The sequence below is a fragment of the Eptatretus burgeri genome, chromosome 5, assembly GCF_056783735.1.
Source record: "Eptatretus burgeri isolate ZD-2024b chromosome 5, Ebu_testis_v1, whole genome shotgun sequence".
NCBI lineage: Eukaryota > Metazoa > Chordata > Myxini > Myxiniformes > Myxinidae > Eptatretus > Eptatretus burgeri.
The window spans coordinates 121,835,334-121,860,936 of record NC_140965.1 but is presented as its reverse complement, the minus strand read 5'-3'; the positions used below and the strand labels follow the sequence as shown (position 1 = coordinate 121,860,936).

The following is a 25,603-nucleotide window of genomic DNA, read 5'->3' as shown; positions in this document are numbered from 1 at the left end:
CACGTTTGGCCATCGGTCCTGGTATGAAACCACACATCGTAACGAAGCTCACAGAGTTATTGCATGAGAACAATAAATACGTCAGAAACCTCAAAACGTCTGTTAAAAGTATGAACCAAGACAAAAGAGAAGATCTTAGAGTTGTCATCCAGGAAAACAAGCAGCCGGCCACACAACATCCTCGCCGTTACAACGCACCATCCGGTGATGAAGTAAGCATACCAATGCCGAATGAACCAACTGCGACCAGAGATAGTGTTACACCAGCGTGATGGAGCATTACAGCATATATCAGAATTACACCGTGTGTACGGCATTCTGCAGTACCCAATCCTGTTTCCTTATGGTACAGACGGATGGAGTGTATATTTGCAGTCAGCCGCTGCACACAAAATAACGCAAATGCAGTTTTACGCATACCATATCATGTGTCGACAGACTAATCATTTGTGACTGTGCCGCAGACTGTTCCAGCAATTTTTTGTTGCCATGTACTGAAAGATAGAAACAGAATGATTACATTTTCTCAGACAGAAACAGAAAGCTCTAAGAGTGGACAGCCACCAAAACTTCAGAGACGCTATATTTAATAACGACTGATCCAAGAAACGTGCGGCAAAGGATCGTGTTACCATCTACATTCACGGGCAGTCCGCGCAATATGCACTAGCGCATCCAAGATGCCATCGCATACGTGCGGAAGTATGGCACACCAGATCTGTTCATAACCTCGACTACTAATCCGAAATGGTCAGAAATTACAGAAAATCTTCTACCGAAACAAACAGCATCAGACCGGCCAGATATCGTCTGACGTGTTTTTCATTTGAAATTGAAGAAACTGATGGATCTGATGAAGAATGGGGTTTTTGGTGACTTGCTGGCATGGCTGTATGCTATCGAATTCCAGAAAAGAGGGCTCCCTCATGTGCACATACTACTCTGGCTGTCCCCAGGAAGCAAAATCAGACCCAGCGATATTTATCAAGTCATATTTGCGGAAATACCATGTCTGGATTCGGAACTTCAACTGCACGAACTGGTGAAATGAAACATGATCCATGGACCACGCGGCCCTTTCAACAGAAACAGTCCATGTATGAAGGACGGATCCTGCTCAAAAATGTTCCCGAAGGATTTTATGGAAGCGACGGAACAAGGGCAAGATAGCTATCCCAAGTAGCGCAGGTGGACCCCAGAGGACGGAGGGAATGTAATCACAAATCACCAAGATTGTAAATGGACAGCGTATCGAGCACGTTATAGACAATAGGTGGGTTGTACCTCACAAACCTTGACTCTTAAAACAAATGAAGTGCCACACGAACGTTGAAATTTGTACTTCAGTCAAAAGTGAAATATGTCCTGAAGTATGTAAACAAGGGAAGTGACCAAGCAATCTTCACTATTGAAGGTGGACAAAATAATGATGAAATACAACAATATCAAGAAGCCAGGTTTGTGGGTGCCATAGAAGCTGCTCACCTAATCTTGGGTTTCCCGATGCATGAACACAATCCACCAGTGATGCAGCTAGCTATCCACCTGAAGAATGGTCAGCGAGTGTACTTTGACAATGGCAATGCTGATGCCCGCGCCAGAGCGGGACCACCAAAGACAACTCTGACAGAATTCTTCACCATTTTCTGAACGGATGAGTTCGCGAAAACTCACTTATCACAAAGTTCCAGAGTATTACACGTGGGATTCTTGCAACAAAAAATGGAATCAACACAAGAGGGGAACTCCAGCACCACAATCCCTGGTGTATTCAGAAGCCCTGCTATCGGTAGAGTTTACACAGTCAGTCCAAAACAATCAGAGTGCTATTTTTTACGCATGCTGCTTCACCAGGAACATGGTCCGACATCGGTCGAAAATCTCAGGAGTCATGAAGGTGTAAACCTACCAACTTTGAGAGGCATGTCTGGCGAAGGGACTTGCAGAGGATGACAACCATCTACATAATGCCTTGCAAGAGGCAACTATTGGACAGAGCCCGCAAAGTCTTCAGAAATTATTCATTGTCCTGTTGATTTTTTGTGAACCAAGTAACCCACTCGCATTCTGGAATGATCATAAAGCTGTGTTCGCAGAGGATTTTTTCCATCGCCACAACGTTCATGGTGACGACGACCGTGCAGGGAAAATGTACAATCTTTGCTTGATGGAAATAGAAGACCACATCCTTCCACAAGGAGGTCAAACTCTGGATAACTACAACCTTCCTGTCATTGACCGTACAACGGCCGCAAACCACGCACAGGTGTACGTTTGGTTCGCGAATTTCGACGTATGTGAACAAAACCAGTGCATCAACAACCACGAGCATCAGCTGATGGCAAATCAGAGAGAAATATATGCACCATTTCTCGACAAAGTAAACACACAGCGCTGCGCTATCACCTTTGTTGACGCTCCTGGAGGGACAGGTAAAACGTTCCTCTTGAATATAATTCTCGCAAAGATCAGATCGAATGGCCATATCGCTATTGCTACTGCATCGAGTGGTATAGCCGCAACTTTCCTAACAGGAGGACGTACTCTACATTCCGCCTTCAAAGTACCCCTGAATGCTCAAAAACAACATACACGAACCTGCTGGATGAAAAAAGGGACAGCAATCGCTAGAGTGATGAACGAAGCCAAAGCAATTATTGTGGACGAGGCTCCGATGACACACAGGGCGATGTGTGAAGCGATCAATAGGACCCTCCAGGATATTTGTGGAAATTCAAAACCATTTGGTGGCATCCCGTTATGTTCTGTGGAGACTTCCGCCAAATACTACCCGTTGTGAAGCAAGGAACACGTGCAAACATAGTCGATGCGACGCTGAAGCGATCGCTGATCACTGATCGATGCCGTTATGGCACAACGTTACAACGTACCGACTGCACGACAACATACGAGCACAGCTTACAAACAACCCCACTGCTGCTAATTACGCCGACCTCCTTATGAACATTGGAGACTGTAACTACCCTGTTGAAAATAAACCGGACACAATCACTTTACCAGAAGGGATCCTCCAGCACGAAACTCCATCCAAATTAAATCGAGGAAATCTCTGTCGGATTAACAGGACGTGCTCCAAATGACAACTGCTTGTTAGAACGAGCGATGCTCGTACCTCTAAATGAAACAGTGGATGCTGTCAACTCTACCATCATTGACCACTTCCCAGGAGAAGTCAAGATTGGGAGACAATGGGTAACTCGTATAAAACTTAGACCTGGGTTGCAGCTGGTAACACACAACAGGCCAACCTAAGTTAACCACATAAAGAATTGCATTTTGTGTATTAACAAACGCAAGACATAACTGAGGTTTATACATAAAGAAGAGGTGTGAGGTTAAGAGTGGAATGATGGAAGATTACTATTGTTAGTCGGGAAGCTGTCTGGAACACCTGGTACATTGTTCCGGATAATTCGATTCATGGTCTTTGCTGAATCAAGGACAGGCTAGTGAGTTGAAGCTATGGCTGCCTCCAAGGTAAATAGCCGAACTCAAACAAGGCTTGCACTCTGACATATGTTGGAATGGTCATAAGAAGGTATCCAACATTGGTACAATGTCGGTATAAAAGCAACGTCGGCCACAACATACATGAGTGTTGGGACAATGGCCAACGGAGGTGCTGACGTTGGACCAACATTAACCCAACATCAATGTGTTAGCAGGAAAGGTACAGCTGGGTGGGAGAGAGTTTGAGACCAGTATCTGCAAAGAAAAGATGGAGTCTTGAAAGGATTTTTGACATGGAACCTAAACCAAGGAGATATTAGGTATGCCTGGAACACAAAGGAGAGTTAATCTGGATAGCAGGAGGGTAAAAAGATTCGTGAAGAACATTGAATTCAAACATGCTGAGCTAAATATTGCCGCGTCAGAGGTCTGGATAATGCAGACCCTCCGAGCCGCAGAGTCTTTGAAACCGCATGATGCCCGAAACATGAGCCTGGTGTTGCTTTGTGGTTCGGGTGGCTGGCTTGGGATCTTAGGGTCCTGAGTTTGAGCTCCGTTGGCCACTGAAGTCACACCAGGTGGGGTTGACTCAGCTTGTCATCCTTCCCAGGTCAGCAAAATGAGTACTGGTAGACGGGCACAGCATCAGCGTCACAGCTGCGCTTCCAAGAAATGATAACTACCCGGCAGCCAAGCTGCCATAGGCAAGAACAGAACAGAATACCCAAAACAATCTTTACACATGAAGCTGTGAGCCGACACAGTCCGTGCGTGCACCTATCCACGCTCTATGGGGGGGGGGGGGGGTCATTCCGTGTCAAATCAGCCAAGAAATGAAATTCTGCGGTGACCCCCTCAGATTTTCCTGAAAAAATTCTCAAAGCTACCTTAACATATATGAGGAAGGCTTGCCAAGTTATAGCTCAAAATTCCAAGTATTGTCTGAGATGTGGCCCTACAAACACCCGAGGGGTGTTTCAATTCTGGCAGTCGCGAGTTGCAGATTTGTATCTGAAGCATTTTTGGAGGGCTCTAAGTTCCAGAGTTTTACAAACAGAGTTCTGAAAATTCACACAAATGGTGTCGATGAGTGAGGATTTCAGAATCTGACATCAAAAATGTTCTGCGTAAAATACTTTTTTAAGATAAGTACTCTTAAAGGTAGTGATTTGTAACATGCAGTCAAAAAGATTTGAGTTTTCAAATTGCTGCCAACAGTCAGTTTATTAATCATGAATAATTTTGTTGCCCGATTTACATATTCTAGTGACTGGATCATTTACACAAGAAAACTGAAACCTTTTGGAGCAAAATCTTGGGTGCAAAAGGTGTCTGAACTTTGCTCCAGACTCAACGACACTGAAATTTACCCCGGTTTTACCCCAAGTACTCACCATGTTGACAGCTGCACAGCTCTTTTAAATTTTTGTCACTTAAAGACTAAAGACTTTGAAGGCGGAATACATAGGCAAACTGTGGTAGAAAATTCAAGAGTTGTTCTCAATCCCTTCTATTTTTAAACGATTTTTTTAAAGGCCCACTATTTAAAAAAAAAACATGTTCGATGAAAGATGTGGAATAAAAGCAATACGTGTGCTTTTGAAGTGGAAGCCATGTCAAGAATTCCTAAGCTGACACCACAATGAGCATGCAGTAGTGTTTCATGGTCAGAATAACTTTGTGGTTAATTTACTTTGGCTCAAAAATGTATTTTTCCAATTAAAAATGAGATGCTAACACTTATCTCAATCATGAAAAAAGGCACAATGTACAATGGTGCATTTTGTATGATGTAAAAGTAATAAATATTTATAAAATTATTAATCTCATATCATAGAATTAAATTTGCACAAAAACATCAAATTTATACCAAGCAAATACTTGTGTAAACCTTGATATTCATGCAAAATATTGTTACGGCTGTGGAAATTCGCAGAGCACCATATAGGTCCTTAGATCAGTTATGCCGATAAGTTTGTGTTCAGATAGATTTCCCCACCGTTGTCTAATGGGATTTATTCGTGTAACAGGGCTGTGAATCTTCAGGTAGCCGTTTTTCTTTTGCTATCGTTACTTTGGACCAACCACAACGCCAACAACAATACCAACCGCCTTTCAACCACCCCAACCACACCCGCATCTCATCAAACCACGCCATCCTCACCACTTCACCCACAACCGCCAACATCACCTAATCACCTTCACCACAACGCCAAAACACCAAACACCTTCTCCACAACCACCAACATCGCTCTCATCAACCACCTTTCCCACACCGCCAACACCACCTAACCACCTTCTCCACAACCGCACTACAACCCTCTCCACATCAAAGAATGTCTCTGCCATGGTTGCTCGTCGGGAAAGGAAACAAAGGCGAAGAAAGAAGTTCCGATAACACCTGGGATTTCCCCACTCCCTTTCCTTCTTTTCCCGTGCCGGGACGGGGGAGGGGCAGATCGAGTCAGGGGTCAAAGGTAATGTAAATTGGGCGCATGATTTTGTGCGGAAAATGGCTCGGCACCCCACCCCCTTGGGGCTACGGCAACGAATTGTTCTTCCCCCACGGGCCGCGAAGGGAGGGGCGGGAGCGTTGGAGATAAAAAACGCGCGCTGAACGCAGCATGAAGAGAAGCGAGTGGAATTCGTCGAGTGGGGATGGGTGGACGGGTGGTCTGAGCGGGCAGTTCACACGGCCAAATTCTAGATGAAGCGAGTGGAAGTCGTCGAGTGGAGAGGGTCGGGTGAAGGGAGTCGGTCTGTCTCGGGAAGGTGCGTGGAGGAGCAGAAAAGGGTGTCGTGGTGGAGTTGTGAGCAGTCGTGTAAAGGCTCGTGGAGCCTGGAGTCTCCGCAGTCGGTGGGGAGCTGGAAAGGGACAATCGAGAGTCGCCCAAGCAAGTCACCACGAGGGTGAAGGCAGCTTATGCGGCTCGTGTCCAAGCAGGCATCGCTGAGGTACAATCTCTCCGTAATCTACCCGCGCGAATAATTAGGTAAATCTATTTTTTGGTGATCAGACCCCGTAGCGCAGGTAGAGTGCGGACAAGGTTGTGATGTGCTTGGAGCACACCCGTGACTGGTTTTCGGCGTTGTTCCGGAAAGTGGCGACTGAATTGTCCGTCCCGTGGGCGTACGGCCGCGATTCGGCTAAAAGCGGCTGTCCGCACGCCGGCGGGTGCGAATTTGTAACACTGGTGTCAGGAGTGGGATACAAACTCTCCCGTCTCCAAACAAAATTAACGGGAATCGGATCAAGGCTGTGTCGAGCGACCCTCCGTTCCCCCAAAATATGAGCTTTAAATTATTTCCGAGACGCAAATGGTATTTCAAGGCGAACAGGGGCAGGAGGGAATAGGTATGGATTTAGAAATAATGGAATCCATGGCCCAGGATGAAATCCCCATGCAGGACAATCCTATAGAGGATGAATTTCCCCCACAACCAGACCCAGAGCTCGAAATGGGCGCAGTGGCGGAGGCCATGGTGTAAGACACTTCCTCTCTCCGTCAAAAACCCTCCCCAGTCCCCAGCGAAACCGCGCCCGATAATGGCGAAGCGACTGCCACAGACCCACCTGACATGGGCCAGCTATTAATGGTTTTGCTGGCAAAAATGGATGTAAATGCATGCGAAATGAAAGAAAATGCACATAAAGGGAGCAACGAAATGAAGGAAATGAAAAACAAAATGAGGAACGAAATGAAAACAAATGCACACGAAGCAAAAACCGAAATGAAGACAAATGCGCAAGAAATGAATGCGAATATGAAAAAATGATGAGTGAGATGCAGAGCATGGGGCGAGGCCTGCAGGGGGGCATAATCGCAATTGCGTGCAACGAAGCGCGGACGGTGGAGTGCAAAATGGCGGCACCACGTGCTGGAGCGAACGAGCTGAGGGGGAGTGTGAACTGTGTCGGCCCCGCGGTGGAGGACAAAATAATTCGTGAGACGTGTAGGACGACACACGTGGGGGTGACTACGACAGGAAAATTAATGGTGACAGAGACACGAATAACAAGGGAAGAGATGGAGGTAAGGAATGAAGTAATGGAGTTGGCGGAGACACGAAGGGAGACACAGGAATTAATAAAATTAAAAGAGACGTGGGAGATAGAAAAAGTAGAGGAGAGACCACACAATAAAAACGGGGTGAAAGACGAGCACAAACACATGGAGATAGTGGAGGACAATGAGGGGGAGGTCGGGGAATGTGTCGTGACCCGGGGCAAGCAGCCGGATAGCCTCCTTATGGAACAAGGGGAGGGAATATTCCCCCTTGAAGCGGATCTCGACCAGGTGGGTCCGGTCGAGCTTTGCGAGGTAGAGGGGGCAAGTGCTGTTGACGGGTGCACGCGAAGCTTGGGGGGTATGAAGGCCCGGGAACCTTTGTGGTGACGCGATTCCCCATTGTGAATGTCCCCGTGTGTGTGTCCACGAGTGTGGGGAAATGTGCGCATGGCGTGGGTGAAAGGTTGTGTGTGAGTAAAATGGTGTGTGTGGTTGCGAGGGTGCCGAAATACGTGCTTCCCAGCACGCCGTGTGCGGATGAAACACCGTATGTGAGTGGAACCACGTGTGCGAGTGAAAGGGCATGCGTAAGTGAACGGCAGTGTGTGAGAGAGACCGTGTGTGTGAGGTCGCTGTGGGTGAGGGAGATGGCGGTTGGCATGCTGGAACACGCAACCGAATGTCCGAGTGTCATGGTGAGGTGTGTGAACGTCGTGGCACGTGGAAGTTTGTGCGCGAGAGTGCGACGACAACGGTGCCTGATGGTGGACAAAGGCCGAGTAGCATCCGAAGCTGTTTTGGGGACCGTGCCGGGTTTTCACGGCAGCGCGCGCGGGGTCCGTGCTGTGCTACGCACGAGGCCGCCACGTGCGCGTCTGCGCGAGTGAAATCCGGTCCGGAAACGCCGCGGTGGATTCGAGCCGACCCCGTAGACGGACAGAAGCTTGGCTGGGATATGGATTTTGACCGGATGGGTTCTCCACGCGAGCGCGTTTGTGAAGCTCCGACGAGTAGAGCACATGTGTTCGCATGGGGAACCCCTCGAAACGCGAGGCTTGCTTTGGGATGCGCAGGGTGACGTCGTGGCTGCATGGTTGGAATCCGGCAGAAGGGAAATCCCTGCCGGATGGTACCATCCGAGGAGGGATTAGGTGCGCGAAGCATGAACAGCTGCCATGACGTCATGGGGAAAGAGCACAGGTTGCGAGTTGCCGCGCTGGTGCACACATGGAAGAAAAAAAGCAAGCCTCGCTTCGGGTGAACAGGATTCCCTGGGCAAGGAGTGGAAGACCCCCCCTGTCCCGGGCACAGTAGACAACTAGTTAGAGGGAAGGGTTAGCTTAGCTCCACCAGCTTCATGGGGCAGGGACAAGGCCTCATGGAGCCTGTGGAATGGATTAGTTAGAGGGATTCAGTTCAGATTTAGGATGGGAAATAATATTTGGAGACATGGACAGACTTTGGATGTGTAGAGGGGACGTAACTTAGCTACGTAGTGTTAAATGGAATGTGCTGCTAGTGTAAGGGACGACGAGGGAGCACGAGTTGGTTGAGGATTTTAGATAGAAGAATGGCAGTGATCAGTGATGCGAGTTGAGAAATGAATGGAAAAAGTACTTGTTGAGTGAGTGAGGCCAGCGAGCCTGAGTGAATGGAGTGAATGTGGAATGCATGGTTCGACGAGTGATTGGGGGGAGGAGTGACTCTCACCCAAGGGACCCCGGGGTCAGTGTAAAGTGAGTTAGTGGGTTAGTTAAATTTACAAAATGGAGGTCGTTTTGCTGTTGGTGGGAACGTAGGCTCGAAACCCATTTGGAGGGGTGCAGGAGCCCTGTTGACGGGCTGGGAGCGTGGCTGCAAACGGTGAGTATCACTTAATGGGTATGCCGGGCACCGGGCGAGTCGGCCGCGGTAGGCCAAGGGCCCATGGGGGGGCCGGGATAGTGTAGTGGGCACGGGTGGGCACATGATGCGGGGCCGGTGGCGCCAAATGCCACAGGCGACCCTCGGAAAGGGACCCGTGGCGCCAACAGGCCCAACACGCCATGTGGGCATCGAGGGGGAGTCGCCAGGGAGGGCACTCCCCAGTTTTTAGGGAGCTGGTAGGCTCGGAGGCAGTTGCAGGGCCCGGGGGTGCCATAGTTGGAGAATCGGCAGAGGGTAGTTCCTTCCAAGGGAGCCACGCGTCCGTCACGAAACCATGCGAGGGCATGAGGGAAAATTCAAGGGCGAGGCCCAAATTTGTAAGGACACCAACACAGGCGACGGGAATCTTGGTTGTTAGAACCAACAGTTTAAGCGAGAGGCGCTTTTGGAAAGCCCGGGGTCGGCGAGGAGTAATAAATGTGAGCAGCCTGGCTCCCTGCTTCTTTTCCCGCAGAGTCCATCAGTCCTGGGCCATGGTGTAGTGTAAAATTATAAGGCGAAGTTAAAATTGTACATGGTTTCGCTTCCACCTGCATGTGTGTCATAGCGCCGGCAATTTAGTTAAGTCGTCTGCATGAGTGGGTTTGTTTAGTTAGTTACTCAGCCCATAGGTAATTTATTTTTGGGACAAGAATACACGAAATGTCGCACTCAGGGATCCGAAGATAAAATGTACTAGGGGAACTTAGACATGATGGCACACGAAAATCCGACGACTCGGGATGAGTTTGAAAAAGGGGAGGGGGTAGTGTTACGGCTGTGGAAATTCGCAGAGCACCATATCGGTCCTTCGATCAGTTATGCCGATAAGTTTGTGTACAGATAGATTTCCCCATTGTTGTCGAATGGGCTTTATTCGTGTAACAGGGCTGTGAATCTTCAGGAAGCCGTTTTTCTTTTGCAATCATTATTTTGGACCAACCACAACGCCAACCACCAACCGCCGTTCAATCACACCCGCATCTCAACAAACCATGCCATCCTCACCAATTCACCCACAACCGCCAACATCAACTAACCACCTTCACCACAAAGCCAAAACACCAACCACCTTCTCCACAACCACCAACATCGCTCTCATCAACCACCTTCCCCACACCCCCAACTCCACCTAACCACCTTCTCCACAACCGCACTACAACCCTCTCCACATCAAAGAACATCTCTGCAATGGATGCTCATCGGGAAAGGAAACAAAGGCGAAGAAAGAAGTTCCGATAACACCTGGGATTCCCTCCCCCCCCCCTTTCCTTCTTTTCCCGCACGCCGGGACGGGAGAGGGGCAGATCGAGTCAGGGGTCGAAGGTAATGTAAAGTGAGGGCCTGATTTTGGGCAGAAAATGGCCTGGCGCCCCACCCCCTTGGGGCCACGGCAGCGAATTCTTATTCCCCCACGGGCCGCGAAGGGAGGGGCGGGAGTGTTGGAGATAAAAAGCGCGCGCTGAACGCAGCGTGGAGAGAAGCAAGTGGAAGTCGGCGAGTGGGGATGGGTGGATGAGTGGTCTGAGCGGGCAGTTTACACGGCCAGATTCTCGAGAAGCGAGTGGAAGTAGAGTGGAGAGGGAAGAGAGTCGGTCTGTCTCGGAAAGGTGCGTGGAGGAGCAGAAAAGGGTGGCGTGGTGGAGTTGTGAGCAGTCGTGTGAAGACTCATGGAGCCTGGAGTCTGGAGTCCCCACAGTCAGTGGGGAGCTGGAGAGGGACCATCGAGAGTCGCCCAAGCAAGTCACCACGAGGGTGAAGGCAGCCAGCCGGTCTCTTGGAGCCTCTTCGGTCAACCAAGCTCCGTGTCATAAAGACCCGAAGGGGTCCTCGTCTTTGAGGGGGGTTTTCCTTGCTTTTCTTTGAATGAAAGTTGTGGCGCAGAGTCCGTCAAGTAAAACTGTATAAGTGACTGTAAATAATAAATAGACGGTCGTAGCGCTTTGTCTTGCTCGCGTCTTGTCCCTTCCCGCAAATTCATTGTATAAATTGCATGCGTGCTTTTCCATACCTGCATGACTGTATACGTGTGGGAAATAATAAATGTGCTTGTTTAAATGTAACTTGTTCGTCGCGTCATTTTCCCTTAATTGAGCTGCCATCTTGCTCTCTGAATTTAGTGGGCTTTGAAATAGCTGTAAATAGAATCGGGTCCAGCGAGGCCTCGCGATAATACCCCGCTCGGTTATCCCAAACGGAGCGAGCTGCTTAAGCGGCTCGTGTCCAAGCAGGCCTCACTGAGGTACAATTTCTCGGTAATCTACCCACGCGAATAATTAGGTAAATCGATTATTTGGCGATCGGACCCTGTTGCGCGTGGGTAGAGTGCGAACAAGGTTGTGGTGTGCTTGGAGCACACCCGTGCCTGGTTTTCGGCATTGTTCCGGAAAGTCGCGACTGAATTGTCCGTCCGGTGGGCGTACGGCCGCGATTTGGCAAAAAGCGGCTGTCCGCACGCAGGCGGGCGCAAATTCGTAACAACATCATAAATGTGGGGTTTGAAGTTTTGAAGTAATTTACAAAAAAAATGCATCAATTTCTCATGATTCTGCAGTCCCAAAAGCTACTTTTTTTAATTATTTTTTTTACTAACAAACATATAGAAAAAATAAAGCTATTGTCAGGAAGTATGGCTTAAGTGGAATCTAACAATATATAAATCAGTTTAGTCAAGCTTAAAGAAGTGCACCAAAATAATTTCCAAAGTTTGGGATGAACCACAACTCAATCTTATTTAGGCTTTAACCTAATACACAGCCCTGTCGTAACTGCCAATGCTCATTGTTACATTTTATTATATCCTGGCAGTCATAAAACTAATCACTGTTCACTTTGTACAATGGATCCAAGTACATTTGTCCAAACAATTTGATATGAAATTATGAAAAAAAAAGTTGAATCAGATATTGTGCCTACATTTACAAATGGATGTAGACGTTTGTACAATGTACACGAAGTATATAAACAATTAGATATGCAAATGAATATTTATAATGGTGATTATTATGATCACATTATGTGTCTTAATTTGTAGTTAAGATTGGCAGTGGCCTTAAACTAAAATATCCTTTTTTAAAAATGTGAGCCAAATTAAAGTTACGACATAAGTGTTCTGACCAAAAAACACAACAATTTGATCATTGTGGTGTCAACTTATGAATATTTGGCATGGCTTCCACTTCAAAAGCACACCTATTGCTTTTATTCCACATCTTTCATCGAACATGTTATTTTTTTAAATAGTGGGCCTTTATAAAAATCGTTTAAAAATAGAAGGTTTTGAGAACAACTCTTGAATTTTCTACCACAGATTGCCTATGTATGTGTTTTTAAGTGACAAAAATTTAAAAGAGCTGTGTAACTGTCAACATGATGAACACTTGGGGTAAATTTCAGTGTCGTTGAGTCTGGAGCAAAGTTCAGACACCTATAGCACCCAAGATTTTGCTCCACAAGGTTTCAGTTTTCTTGTGTAAATGATCCAGTCACTAGATTATGTAAATCAGGCAAAAAATTATTCATGATGAATAAACTGACTGTTGGCAGCAATTTGAAAACTAAAATTTTTTTGACTGCATGTTACAAATCAATACTTTTGAGAGTACTTATCTTAAAAAGTATTTTAAGTAGAACATTTTTGATGTCGGATTCTGAAATCCTCACTAATCGACACCATTTGTGTGAATTTTCAGAACTCTGTTTGTAAAACTCTGGAACTTAGAGCCCTCCAAAAATGCTTCAGATACAAATCTGCAACTCGCGACTGCCAGAATTGAAACACCCCAAGGGTGTTTGTAGGGCCACATCTCAGACAATACTTGGAATTTTGAGCTATAACTTGGCAAACCTTCCTCATATATGTAAGGTAGCTTTGAGAATTTTTTCAGGAAAATCTGAGGGGGTCACCGCAGAATTTCATTTCTTGGCTGATTTGACACGGAATGACCACCCCCCCCCCCCCATAGAGCGTGGATAGGTGCACGCACGGACTGTGTCGGCTCACAGCTTCATGTGTAAAGATTGTTTTGGGTATTCTGTTCTGTTCTTGCCTATGGCAGCTTGGCTGCCGGGTAGTTGTCATTTCTTGGAAGCGCAGCTGTGACGCTGATGGTCTGAAACTGTCGGATGCTCATGCAGGAAGGCCGAAAGTGGGAAAAGGTTCCTTGCAAAAAAGGTTTTTATTATAAAAAGTATATGGGGGATAAAGAAAGACAAAACACTAAACGGAACATATCTGGTGGTCGACAGACAACTACGGCAGGACGGAACATGAAAAACTTGTATACACAAAAGGAATTAAACCCAAATTATGGCACCAAAATTACCAGAATCAAACCAGAAACAAAGGGGCAGGTGAGGACATGAGCAGGCATGATCCTGAGGCAGCACGGTATGAAGGTGAGAGGAAGGTGAGATACTGTACAATGGAGGGGAGATGGCAGCCACAATCTCTCGAACCATCCGTATCTCATTGGCGATGAAGCAGAGAGAGAAAAAGAGAAGAGAGATCATCCTCTTCTGATCTGTTGGAAGCCCAACTGAGCGTGCCCAGACACGTACACGGCTTTTGTTATCTTTGGACCTGCCTTTCGTAGACAGAGGGTCCCTCTCATTGGCCATCTGCTTCCAGTGTGGGGATGTCACCTTCTTGGCAATCCAGACTCATCATTCTTAACCAATGGAAAATATCTACCAGATCTGCTCTGTCAACGAACCATTCGGCCAAGGAGTGTCAAGTAAAATGATGTTCTTCTGACTGCGACAGCACCCATCATTGCTCAGCACCCTATGATGCCAGTTGTGCTCTCCTCGAAGGACTGGCAGGGAGGAAATTTATCAGAAACTCTTCGAACCCTGAGAGCCTGATACTGCAATGCTGTATTTGGTCAGTTCTTTGATGAGGCTTTTGGAGAAGCTTGTGTACCTTTTGTTTTGCCAGTGCAGAAGGGACAAACGCATAGATATTCAGAATTACCTCATGCAACAAGGGAAGGGAGTAAGAGTCAATCACAATGAGTGGACGAGCATCAAATGTCGACCAGAACAGGTGGGCCAAGGAAATTATATCAACCTGAAGGTCAGAAATGAGCCAGCTCGGTTTTACCCACAATGCAGTATTGGCATAGCGTTTGCTACAAAACTAACTCGACTTCATAAAGCTTAGAATACAAATCCTTAATAATGCTGCTTTCAGGTGGACTTGAACCCACAACCACTTGGAGGCCAGTACAGTGTCCTCACCAACGAACCAGTGCTGTACTTTTACATGAATTACAAGGACACAAGTAGACAATGGACAAACATGTGTGGAATATGGGATAAATGAGACATGATCTTGGAGAGAGAAAAAACAACAACAACAACAACAACAACAACAACCTGGGATCCAGGCATTACGAGTCAGGTGTTCAGATGGGAACACTAACAAACCAATGCTTTGTTATACATTGAGAATACTGTACACTATTTTAAAAACAAATAAATATAGGAAAACCCTGATACAGGAAGAGCCGCCGCATCATTCCACTGTCACGTCTTTTTTATACAAGGTCCAAGGCTCGTGATGGAGATGAGACGAACACAGCCACTGAGCTTGGGGGACGTGCCGTCACTTCCAGGGACAATCTGTGTACCAGTGACGTCATAAAGGCGCCGCTTTTCTGACCACACTCAGCAGGGCATTTCCTCAAGAGGCATTTACTCCTCCCCATGGATGCCAACTGAAGGGGATTGTCCATGCTCTTAACCTTTTAAATGCTGAGCATCCAGTGAGGAAGCAGCATGTTCTGTTTTTCAAGTACTTGGTATGACTCGGCCGGCATTTGAAGTGCTGACCTCCCAGACTCGGAGCAGATGCTCCAACCGTTACACCACAGAGTATGGACAAATCCGTTGTCAAAATACAGAAACCTTTTAATATTTCATCACTACAGTCGCTCGACTTAACCTGGTGTTGGCTTACTGGTTAGGGTGGCGGTTTAGGATCCTAGGGTCCTGAGTTCAAGCCCCATTGGCCGCTGAATTAATATACACCAGGAGGTTGACTCAGCCTGTCATCCTTCAGAGGTTGGCAAAATGAGTACCAGTGTACTGGTAAAGGGGACACTGCATCAGCGCATAGCCACGTCCCAACCAATGATGCAACCAGCAGCCACAGGCTGCACTCGATGGAGAGAGAGTCGCTCGACTGGGCCTGGTGCAGTGATCAGAAGCTGAAAGAAACATTAAACACAGCAAAGTGAAAGCCATTCTACTGACATGGAGCACAGCTGGAACAATCAGAGATCCCAAGGGCGGTTCAAATGGATCCAGATGGACACATCCAGGAAGCAAAATGTACCAAAGAAATAATATCAACAAAAATGCTCAAAAACCCAGTTGATGAGCCTGCCAAGAAAAACCACAATTTTTTTCAACCCCAAATCCACATCCTGGAGAATAAAAAGTTCTGAATTCTGAATGTTTCGAGCAAAGAATTCTAGATCCATGACAACCTTCAACACCCCCGACGTATAATTGTCCGATTTATTATCCAAGTTGGTCCATACCTCATTTCATCTCGTAATTTCATGTACATAGTCTGATGCAAATAAACGAATGCTTCTCGTGAGATCACGAGTTATCCAGGAAGCCTCCTTTCAGAAATCATTGATCAGTAACCCTGGCTTCACCACGAGAAAGTGTTTAAAGTGCCAGACAAAGAAAACTGTGCCATTATTCAAAAGTAACGAGGCATGATATCAAATCCAATGAATCTAAATCTCCAGGCTTGAGCCCACAGGTTCGGAGGGTGAGTTACAATGGTGGGAAAATCCATCGTTTATTCAGCTCAACGTGTCATTCCTATGACAGAAGAGATGGATTTCACATACAGCTCCAAAATACAACCTCGGGACAAGAGAGGATAGTCGTTCAATGGATCCTCAAACCAAAATCAATCATCGTCGACTTGTTTCCTAAAATAAAACGAATTATTAAAAAAAAAGAGGAGATTTGGGCAAGTCCAAGACATTTTGTAATGAATGGATAAGAATGAAAATGGTGGAGGATTTTGATATGCGAATGAAGGAAATTAAAAGGATCAGGTGAGGAAATGGGGTTCAGATATGGCATCATTATTCTCAACAATCACATTGGCCAGGACAGCACTGGGGAATCTTCTGATGATTACAATACAGCTCGGTTCCTCTCCACTCCATATTTGAGCATAAGAGTTGGTGGGAAACGTTAGGGCTGCAATGTTCAACAGAGCATGCATGATACACGAGTAAATGGTGTTACCTGGTGACCCAAACGACATCACAACCATTTGGACAGCAGTGCAAACATCACAACTATCAGGAGAGCAGATGTGCTTTATATCCTTGCATGACCTCAGCACAGAAAAAAAAAAAAATTGAATTGTTCACCAACTGATGCTGGTAACAGGACAGGCAGTTTAACGTCCATCCGAGGGACGACACACACCGATGCCTCGGCCTGCCTGTGAAACACCATGATGGCAGTTTTTAGCTGTTGGAAATTTGAATCCAGGCTGGACAGCTCAGAGATGAGTTTGCACACCTCGAGGCTACCCGACCAGCCTGAGAAAAGTATGCTTTGTGAGAAAAACACATTTAATAAATACAAAGTAAAACATTTTGTCCAAGATGACGATGAATTTTCACTTTCAGAATTTACTGTTTTGTGAAGTTCTCATCCAACTGAGACCAAAAACAACCAAACATAACCCTTACCAACCCCACAAGATAGTAGGAATTACTGAGGCCGTTATAAAAGAAGAAGGGCAAGGGGGGTAGAATTCATTTGAGGTGAAAAAAAGAAGACAATATCTCCTCCTTTTTATTGATTCAAGCTGGAAAATATATATCTTCAGATAAACAGCAAAAGTTGCAAATTGAAGAAGAAATTGAGGCTTCAAATTGATCATGACGATCCAATGAAAACGGAAGTGCACCAGTGAGCTGTTGCACATCAAAAGGTCCCAAAAAGTGACAGCACCCACGTGCAGCAAGATGATTTCATTTAATCGCGATACCAAGAATTATCAATCAAATCAATTACTGGTAGTGTATCGCACAGCACTACCGCTATCCCAGCACATCGTACATAGCTCCGTGGCAACTGGAGGTTTGTCAGGTGGCGTCGCTCACTGCCAGGATACGTACTGTGTCTTATCGGAGTGAAAATAGACCAAATACAGGACAAAATGGAATCGGGGAATCCTTTTGAGCAAATTTCGACGTCTGCCTCCGAAAGGTTCCGAAAGACATGCTGGTACAACATTTTTAGCAGTCAAAGGATGTTTGTTGATTTTAGAAACCTCGTTCACACTCGATCAGCTCAGCAATGTTGCCTAACTACCTGGGCGTCCATGTGATGAGGCACTTTCTACCCCCACCACACCCCTCTTGGCAAAATGCAGGGAGGTAATTGCCCCTATCCCACCTCCTCCAACCCCACCCCTGCTCTGGCATTCCAGGTAGTAGTAGTAAGTAGACTGGTAAGGTGACTCGATTAACTTTAGCATTTCAAAAGCTCCCACAGGATGTTTTATGTATACAATGTGTACCGTACATCGATATGAGCTAAGCGTTGTGTAGCGTACATTTCAAGCTGACATGTGCTTCACATTTGAATCGCAAGTTCTGTTGTTTTTCAAAAATCTCCATCACAGCTTTCTTTATGAGCCTTGTGCATTGCTGCCGAAAAATGTCTCGTAAAAGCAATTAGTCCGATGAGATCTAATGTTTGAAAACAACCGTGACTTGCACATGAAATAATTGTACCCATTAGTAGAACATGGTCTTCTTGGAGAAGTGCTGCTCGCATGAAGCAATCTGAAAATTCCCAACAGAAAAGACAACGAGAATGGGAAGTTTGTTCTATGTGGTCTCCCTGGAACCAACATCCGGCCCAATGGTTAGCAAGCTCATGGGAAGCACGCATGAGTAACAGAGCAAAAAGACACAGACACCAAGCCAATCCCATTTTAAAATTTGGGATTTCGACCCAAACAATCATGTCTGGTCGACCTTCGATTTTTGGGGCCTGCAACTCATCCATATACGAGTCCCAAACCAAATGCCATTGAACCAACGTAGCAGCTCCCAACATGCACTTCTCACCAAACTCCATGGTAACCCTTAATGAAGCCTTGGCATACTTGTCAATGGAAAGTATGTTAAATGAGCAAGCAGCCAGAGGCTCTCCGTCTCTGTCTCTAACCTGCTTCACTATCGTTGTGCTGCAGTTATAGGATGGGAATACAGTTGCATGAAAGATGTAAGACACTGCATGCGAGTAAGCTGCACACCTGAATGGCGAGTGGCTGCAGGATTGAGAAGAGTGTGGGCCTTGATAGATGATTGCCGGTATACCACGTGAGTCCTTCCTCGTGTTTGTTCCGCCTCAGTCCTCCCTCGTTCCAAAGGCTCGATGAAATAATCCTCATCAGGCAGGTGGATAAGCCCAGCCTATGGGTGGCAAGACAGCCAAGTTGATTACACATCCGACAGCAAAACACACCATCGCTATAAACAGACGTTCACCCTCAAATCTGCGCTTCCAAACATTCTCGAGGTCATTCACAAGGATAAAAGAACACCCACTTCGGAAAGTGAATGTGCCAGCATAGTCCTCAGGATTTTATTATATGGACGGGCCACAGAAGAGCTGATCAGAGTTAAAAAGGCAAAAACTTTAGTTAGAAACAGAATTAATGATTCCTTTTCAGAAGAACACAAAGGGCTCCAGCTTTTCCAACTTGCTACGACTCAATGTGTGCTATAGGGTGCCCCTTTAGCAGCATGCTTGCATGGCCTGCTGGTTCCTATTATAACCCTGCTGGGCCAGGCTTGATGTAATTGCTTTCACATTTCATATCCCCACTTGGTCGTGACATCACAGCCAACAGGGCGTTCGTTCACTTTCCTTCGTTACGACAGCGGATTCGTAAGTCATACATCTTACCAAAGTTATGTATGACCACAACATTAACAAGGTCACCAAGCAGCACGTATGAGATCGATTCTTTTTGAAGAGGTAAACTGAAAGATGAATACAGTCATCAATGGGGCCACAAGGTTAGCACAGCACCCTCCCTGCACACAACACCCTGCAAGCTCGACTTCTTCATTCAAGGCAGCCACGGTCAGCTGGGGCCTCTGGAGCCCCTTTATTTCCATGCAGTTTCCGGTACAACACTTTATACTCCATCCTAGTCTACAAAATGAGGGTTTCTTAAGTTATTTTTTTTCCTTCTGTGCAGTTCAAATCATGGAATTTCCTTTCTCCATTTCTGACAAACTTCCCTTGCAAAATAAGAAAGTCATGAACTGGTTAAATAAATAAATAAATAAAGGACCCATTCAGCGAGAAGTCACAGATCTGAACCCAGCTTACATGAGCCGATCAGGTAAAGTCGCACATGCATGATGGATCCATCACATGTTCTCGATGATGGGATAAAGTGGTCTAACCATGCATGATGGATCCATCACATGTTCTTACTGATGGGATAAAGTGGTCTAACCATGCATGATGGATCCATCACATGTTCTTACTGATGGGATAAAGTGGTCTAACCATGCATGATGGATCCATCACATGCTTGCGATGATGGGATAAAGTGGTGTAACCATGCATGATGGATCCATCACATGTTCTCAATGATGGGATTAAGTGGTCTAATCATGCATCATGGATCCATCACATGCTTTCGATGATGGGATTAAGTGGTCTAATCATGCATGATGGATCAATCACATGCTCTCAATGATGGGATTAAGTGGTCTAATCATGCATGTTGCTTCCATCACACACTCTCAATGATGGGACTAAGTGGTCCAATCATTATGCATCCATACCTGCTCTCGATGATGGGATTAAGTGGTTGGAGAAAGCCGGAATGCCATTTTTTTCCCCTTACATCATGTGTACATAACGCTTAGTGATGCCAGGATGGTGGTTCATGCATCCACAAAGCCACAGAAATCCATTCATTGAAAACCTGAGCATATAACCATCAATGGACACCAATTGAGGGTGATTATCATAAGCATAGCATGTGAAGAACATCAGCATAACATGTGAAGAACATATGTAACACAGAAATTAGTGTTGGTTTAAAATAAAAACGTTTTTGTTCGAAGAATGCTATTATTTAAATGGAGAGTCTTAGTACATCTGAAGTTATTGATAACAAAAGGAGCTTTTAGTGTGGGTTCAGTTCAGCACCTAATGAGCTTTTAGGAAGGACAAGAGCTCCCACGTGGTCATGTAAACATGGGTTTGTGTTCATCCCATCAGCCTTTTCATTTACTTGGTCATTGAAGCATTTGTATTACATGTACGCATGAGCAACACACATTACGCGTGCCTATACATACCAGACCATCACAGTTGGTTAGTGCAACGACCGCATTTGGAATCTTGGTGACGACCCCACGGTAAACGCAGTCCTGGCGAAGAACACGGCGGCGGGAAGCCCCCCCATCGTCACGCCACTCTGCAGATGCCCCCGGGGCGACCAGGCGCTCCCCCACGGGCTCGAGGTGCAGATGGAGTCGGCGTCCCGACACGGTGACATTGAAGAATCGCCGCTTGTCTGCCCTCTCTCCCCACATGCTTCGTCGGGAGCGTGTTGATGAAGCGGGTGCAGAAAGCTGTAGCGAAAGGAAAGCACCGCTGCCATCGGTGCTCACGGGAGTGGTGAACTCGAACTCGGACAATCGCTCTGACAGGTCTCCTGAGATTCACGCACCGGGCATGAATCATTCAGAGCGACCACCACAGTGTTAGACAGGCGTGTCGAACACCACCGTGTTAGACTCACACATATTGCTGAAAAACTTAGCCTGTACTTGCAGCAGTCACATTTTGCTTCATTCATAGTTTTTAAAAGATAAAAATGTTTCAACACCGTGGTGCGAACGCAAGTCATCCAAAAAGTTCAACTATGACATCATAAGAGGTCAACTGGTCACACCATGATGGAAAAAGTTAGTCACCTGCAAGTCCTCCCAAAAGGAAACTTTGCGTCTGCAAAAGAGAAAGATACTGTGAATGCAACGTCTGATGGCGTTTGTGTTGTAAATTCACATGATTTATTATTCGTGCCCAAGTGCCACATGTTACATGACGTCATTAGAACTTTTGCATCACTCGCATTCACTCCAAAACTTGCAAACAATCGTTTTACCATTGCAACTGTGCAGAGCACCGAATGCATGCACCGAGCAAATCGGAGCGATCATCGTCGGATGGAAAGGTTCGGGTGAAAGGTCATAGTTTACTGTGGTTCAGTGATTCCAATATTGGAAACATACCTTTTCGCCATGAAGTAGCACCGATAACAGAGAGAGAAACATGAAATTGGCAGGTCTCATTTCCGTGTATTTGTACAAAAAAAAAAAAGACGCATGCATAGAGAGGGAAAAAATAAAGAAAGAAGTCCCTGTCGAACAAAAGTTGGTGGGCACAAACAACTTCAAGATTGAGGTCGAGTCCTCCTTTCAGCGTCGAAGCCTGAATTGTGAAACACTGCGTTGTTGCTGTCGTGGCTGTTACTTGCTAATTGCCATCATCCCGATAATATTATTATTAAATTATGAACGAGCCTGCCCGTCGCGTTGCGAGAAAGCCGAGTAACACTGGGAGACCACACGAGGCTGTGCAGCGGCGCCTGCGCCGGAGTGGAAGAGCGAGAGGCGCTCCTGCACGTGCATAAATAAACGGGACATTCCTACGCCTGACGTCATGCGTGCTTCGCCACGTCATTGCGTGCATGGCAAGATCATGCAAGAGTGTATCGCTCTTGATTTATAGACGTCACAGAGTTTTCATTGTTCGTGCTCTCAGCTTGTTAAACAACTTTCACCTGATCAGCGGGAGAGGGATGATATTAAGAGGAATTAGACGCTGATTTTGGGTGCTCGAGCATGTTTCAATTCCGGTTCCATCGTTTTATCTGTCTGGAGTCTCTACTCTGGAGGCTGGATATAGCATTGTTTGTATGGTGTGGGATAGCGCGTTGATTGTTCCAGCACTGGGAAAGATACAGGTGTGCCATTTTTAATTTCCATTCCCCTAAGAGCACATAAAAAAGTATTTCATGGTGGGATTCCTGCCCACTATCACAAGGAGCGTTCAAAAGTTATTAACAATGATATACTGGTACGACTACCAATAGTAAATGCGACACACACACACACACACACACACACACACACACACACACACACACACACACACACACCGAGGTACCTGACCATGCTATGTACGGGAGGGGCCGAACAGCCGGTGGACAGCCAGTGTTATGACCTAGCCCTTGGGTAGGGGGCTTGGGGTACAGCCTATTGCTCAAGAAGCTCCTAATTCATGTACTCGGGAGGTCTATACATTTACCTGCTTAAAGGGCCGTGCCATCGAGGCAGCCAGAATTGACCGAGCAAGATTATCCGCGTGCTTGCGTAACGCCAGGAGGTACACAGGATGCGAATGTATACCGATCCACCAAAACAATTCCAGGTCAGAAATGAATTGAGATCCTTTTCTCAGGATAAACCAAACCGCAGATCAGCCTTGCTGAATAATACACCATATGTACAGGTACGCCGATCCAGCAATGCAATGTAAGCCAAAATAAATGAGTACAAATCCTTCACTCAGGATAAACCAACCTGCAGGATTATACAATCAATTAAAAAAAAAACAAAAGGAAAATTCTATGGACATATGGAGGTAAACAAATAATTAAATAACGATAGGCAGGCGCCAAGACAAGAAAGACACAACAATCAGACACCCCGACAAATGTCCCTGTCAAATCCCAAGGGAGGGGACGGGTCAAGCAAAATAACCAAATAATATTTGCCAAGGTATTAAAATAAAAGGGAAAAAGAAAGATAGTGTGAAGAGAGGAGAGGAGAACACAATTCGAGTCTGTTTTTGGATGACTCAATGCTGCCTCGTCTCAGGCTCAACCGCCGACCCCCAAGAATGGCGCCTCACCACTTTCCCCCCTCCACGGGGTGGTCCAGAACCTCCACGACCCCAAATCGATCTGCGCAACTTCTCCAACTCTTCGAACAGTAGGCCATAGCACCTTGCCTCTGGTTCACCAAGATGATTCATGCCGGCCATACGCACCTCAGGCTCGTCTCTTATTGTCCTCCAATACCACGTGCACCAGGCCATGGCAGGCCTTGTTCTCCTCCAGCTCCACACTTGTCCACTAAACACAGACAGGGCCTCCAACTGACCCTCCTTGGAAGGAATCCACAGAGCTCCTTCATGGGCTCAACCCGGCCTCGTTCCCCATTGGACACAAAATGGTTGCTCCAGGGTGTGTGTCTCTGTGCCTCTCTCCTCTCTCTGTGTCTGTCTGTGTGTCTCTCTCTGTCTCTGTGAAGGAAGGTCTTGTAGCAGAAAAATCAAAATAAAACTAAGAAAATAAGGAAAAAGAAAAAGGACCTATTTTGAGAACCACAGCGACGACGGCAAAACTATTGCAATACACCCCGACGTGTAAACATTATTGCACAAACTTTCCAGAATATTATTTTAATGAACATTATTGAACCCAATAAAGCCGATGAACATAACACAGGTTCCTGAAGGACTTGGGCAAAAAATGCCAAACTACAAATGCCGAATCCATGAATGTCACCGGTGGAAACATTCGCATAATTTCCTGATTCGCCTTTAAACTCAATCTCCATATTTTCATTCCAAACAGCATAACTCCAAACACAAATTAATACGATACTGTACCATTAATTTAACAAAATACAATATGACAAACACTCGTGAAGTAAACGAATAGAAACGCCATTCTGAGGTTACATCCGGATCGAAACTCAAAATCATAATTGAATTGAGGTACCAGCAAATACCACCCATCGCTTCACTGATGGGAATACTGAGGGGGGAGGGGGAGGGAGAGAGGGGGAAAAGTGAGGAGGTAGAGGGGGAAAGAGAGGAGGGAGGGGGAACGAAGAGGGAGGAAGAGTGAGAAGGGTGGGGGAAGGGAAGACAGTGTGAGGTGAGATGAAGGGAAGGGAGACGTGTGGTGGAGTGTTAATTACGATTCACACCGTCTCATGAAAATGATTCTGCATGGAATAACAGTGAAGATGGAAACAAAATAATGTCTGAAATACATTTTCTACTGGTCAAATACCACCCGGAGACAAATACTGCCCGGAAGCGTCTGAAGTCAAGCTATCCGAAGACAAACACAGCTTGGACACGTCCGGAGACAAACTCCCGTCCGGACACATCCAGACTCAAACTCCTGTCTGGACATAAACACTGTCCAGACACATCGGGAGAGGAACACCAGCCGGAAGTGTCCGGAGACAAACACCACCCCACGCATCTGGAGCCAAGCTGTCCGGAGACAAACACCGCCCAGACACGTCGGGAGACGAATAACTAAGCCAACGCTCCAGATCGTGTGTTCAACAGCGATTTAGCCGACGCTCCGCACCATTGGCTGAGCATGACATCAGAATTTTGCGACAGGATTTCAACCTTCTCGCTGCCTATGCACAGACTCATGCGACGACTCTGGGCAAAATATGTATCTCATCTCTCTGTGAGCAACAAAACGCAGCTCCAATTCATCTCAGCATCAAGGAAAGCTGTAATTTTAATAAATTATACCCTCGATTAAATAAATTATTCAACATGTCCAGCTAAAAACGGAAATATGCTGAGAGCCACATCAAATTTGGATTTATCTTTACCACTGAATCGGGATGGAACTCAGAAACCTCAGTGCTTCCTGTGTGGGAAGGTTCTCTGTAATCAAAGCAAGAAGCCTGCAAAGCGAAGAGAGCATCTGGAACAAATCTATCATGAAAATGTTGAATATGACTGAATCTGATGAAAACTCTCTCAAACAACAATAATAATAATAATAATAATAATAATAATGATAATAATAAAAACGATCTCTTATAATGCTTCATCTTCTCTCACACAAGTGTGGTTTTCTTTACTGTATCACAATGAACTACACTTCTTCTATTTCCACAGGCTGCTCTCAATTCGACCTTTCCCTCATACCTTGCCTATAAAATCCAACTGTGACAGCGTTTCTTCTCTCCATTCTCTTAATTTGCATTAATTGCATCCATCAAGAAATGTGTTTCATTGCATTTCTGACCAAAAAATTAAATATCCCCAGTTTGCAATGAATGTTCGCTTTC

The 25,603-nt window shown here is 46.0% G+C and overlaps 1 protein-coding gene across 2 annotated transcripts in view; it reads right to left on the bottom strand.

Annotated features, from left to right (window-relative positions):
• Positions 1-25,603, bottom strand: part of LOC147027257 (A disintegrin and metalloproteinase with thrombospondin motifs 3-like) — a 399,233-nt gene that overhangs the window by 332,783 nt on the left and 40,847 nt on the right. The window contains exons 1-4 of one of the 2 annotated variants that reach the window (XM_085883515.1): positions 21,716-22,076; positions 21,398-21,428; positions 20,777-21,135; positions 18,703-18,862 (exon numbers count right to left, since the gene is read on the bottom strand). In XM_085883515.1, the coding sequence (XP_085739641.1) occupies positions 18,703-18,862; positions 20,777-21,135; positions 21,398-21,428; positions 21,716-21,814 (649 nt within the window). In that variant the 5' untranslated portion in view covers positions 21,815-22,076. Of the gene's footprint in view, positions 1-18,702; positions 18,863-20,776; positions 21,136-21,397; positions 21,429-21,715; positions 22,077-25,603 lie in introns of those variants that run through there. The other variant, XM_085883516.1, reaches the window with a different exon arrangement.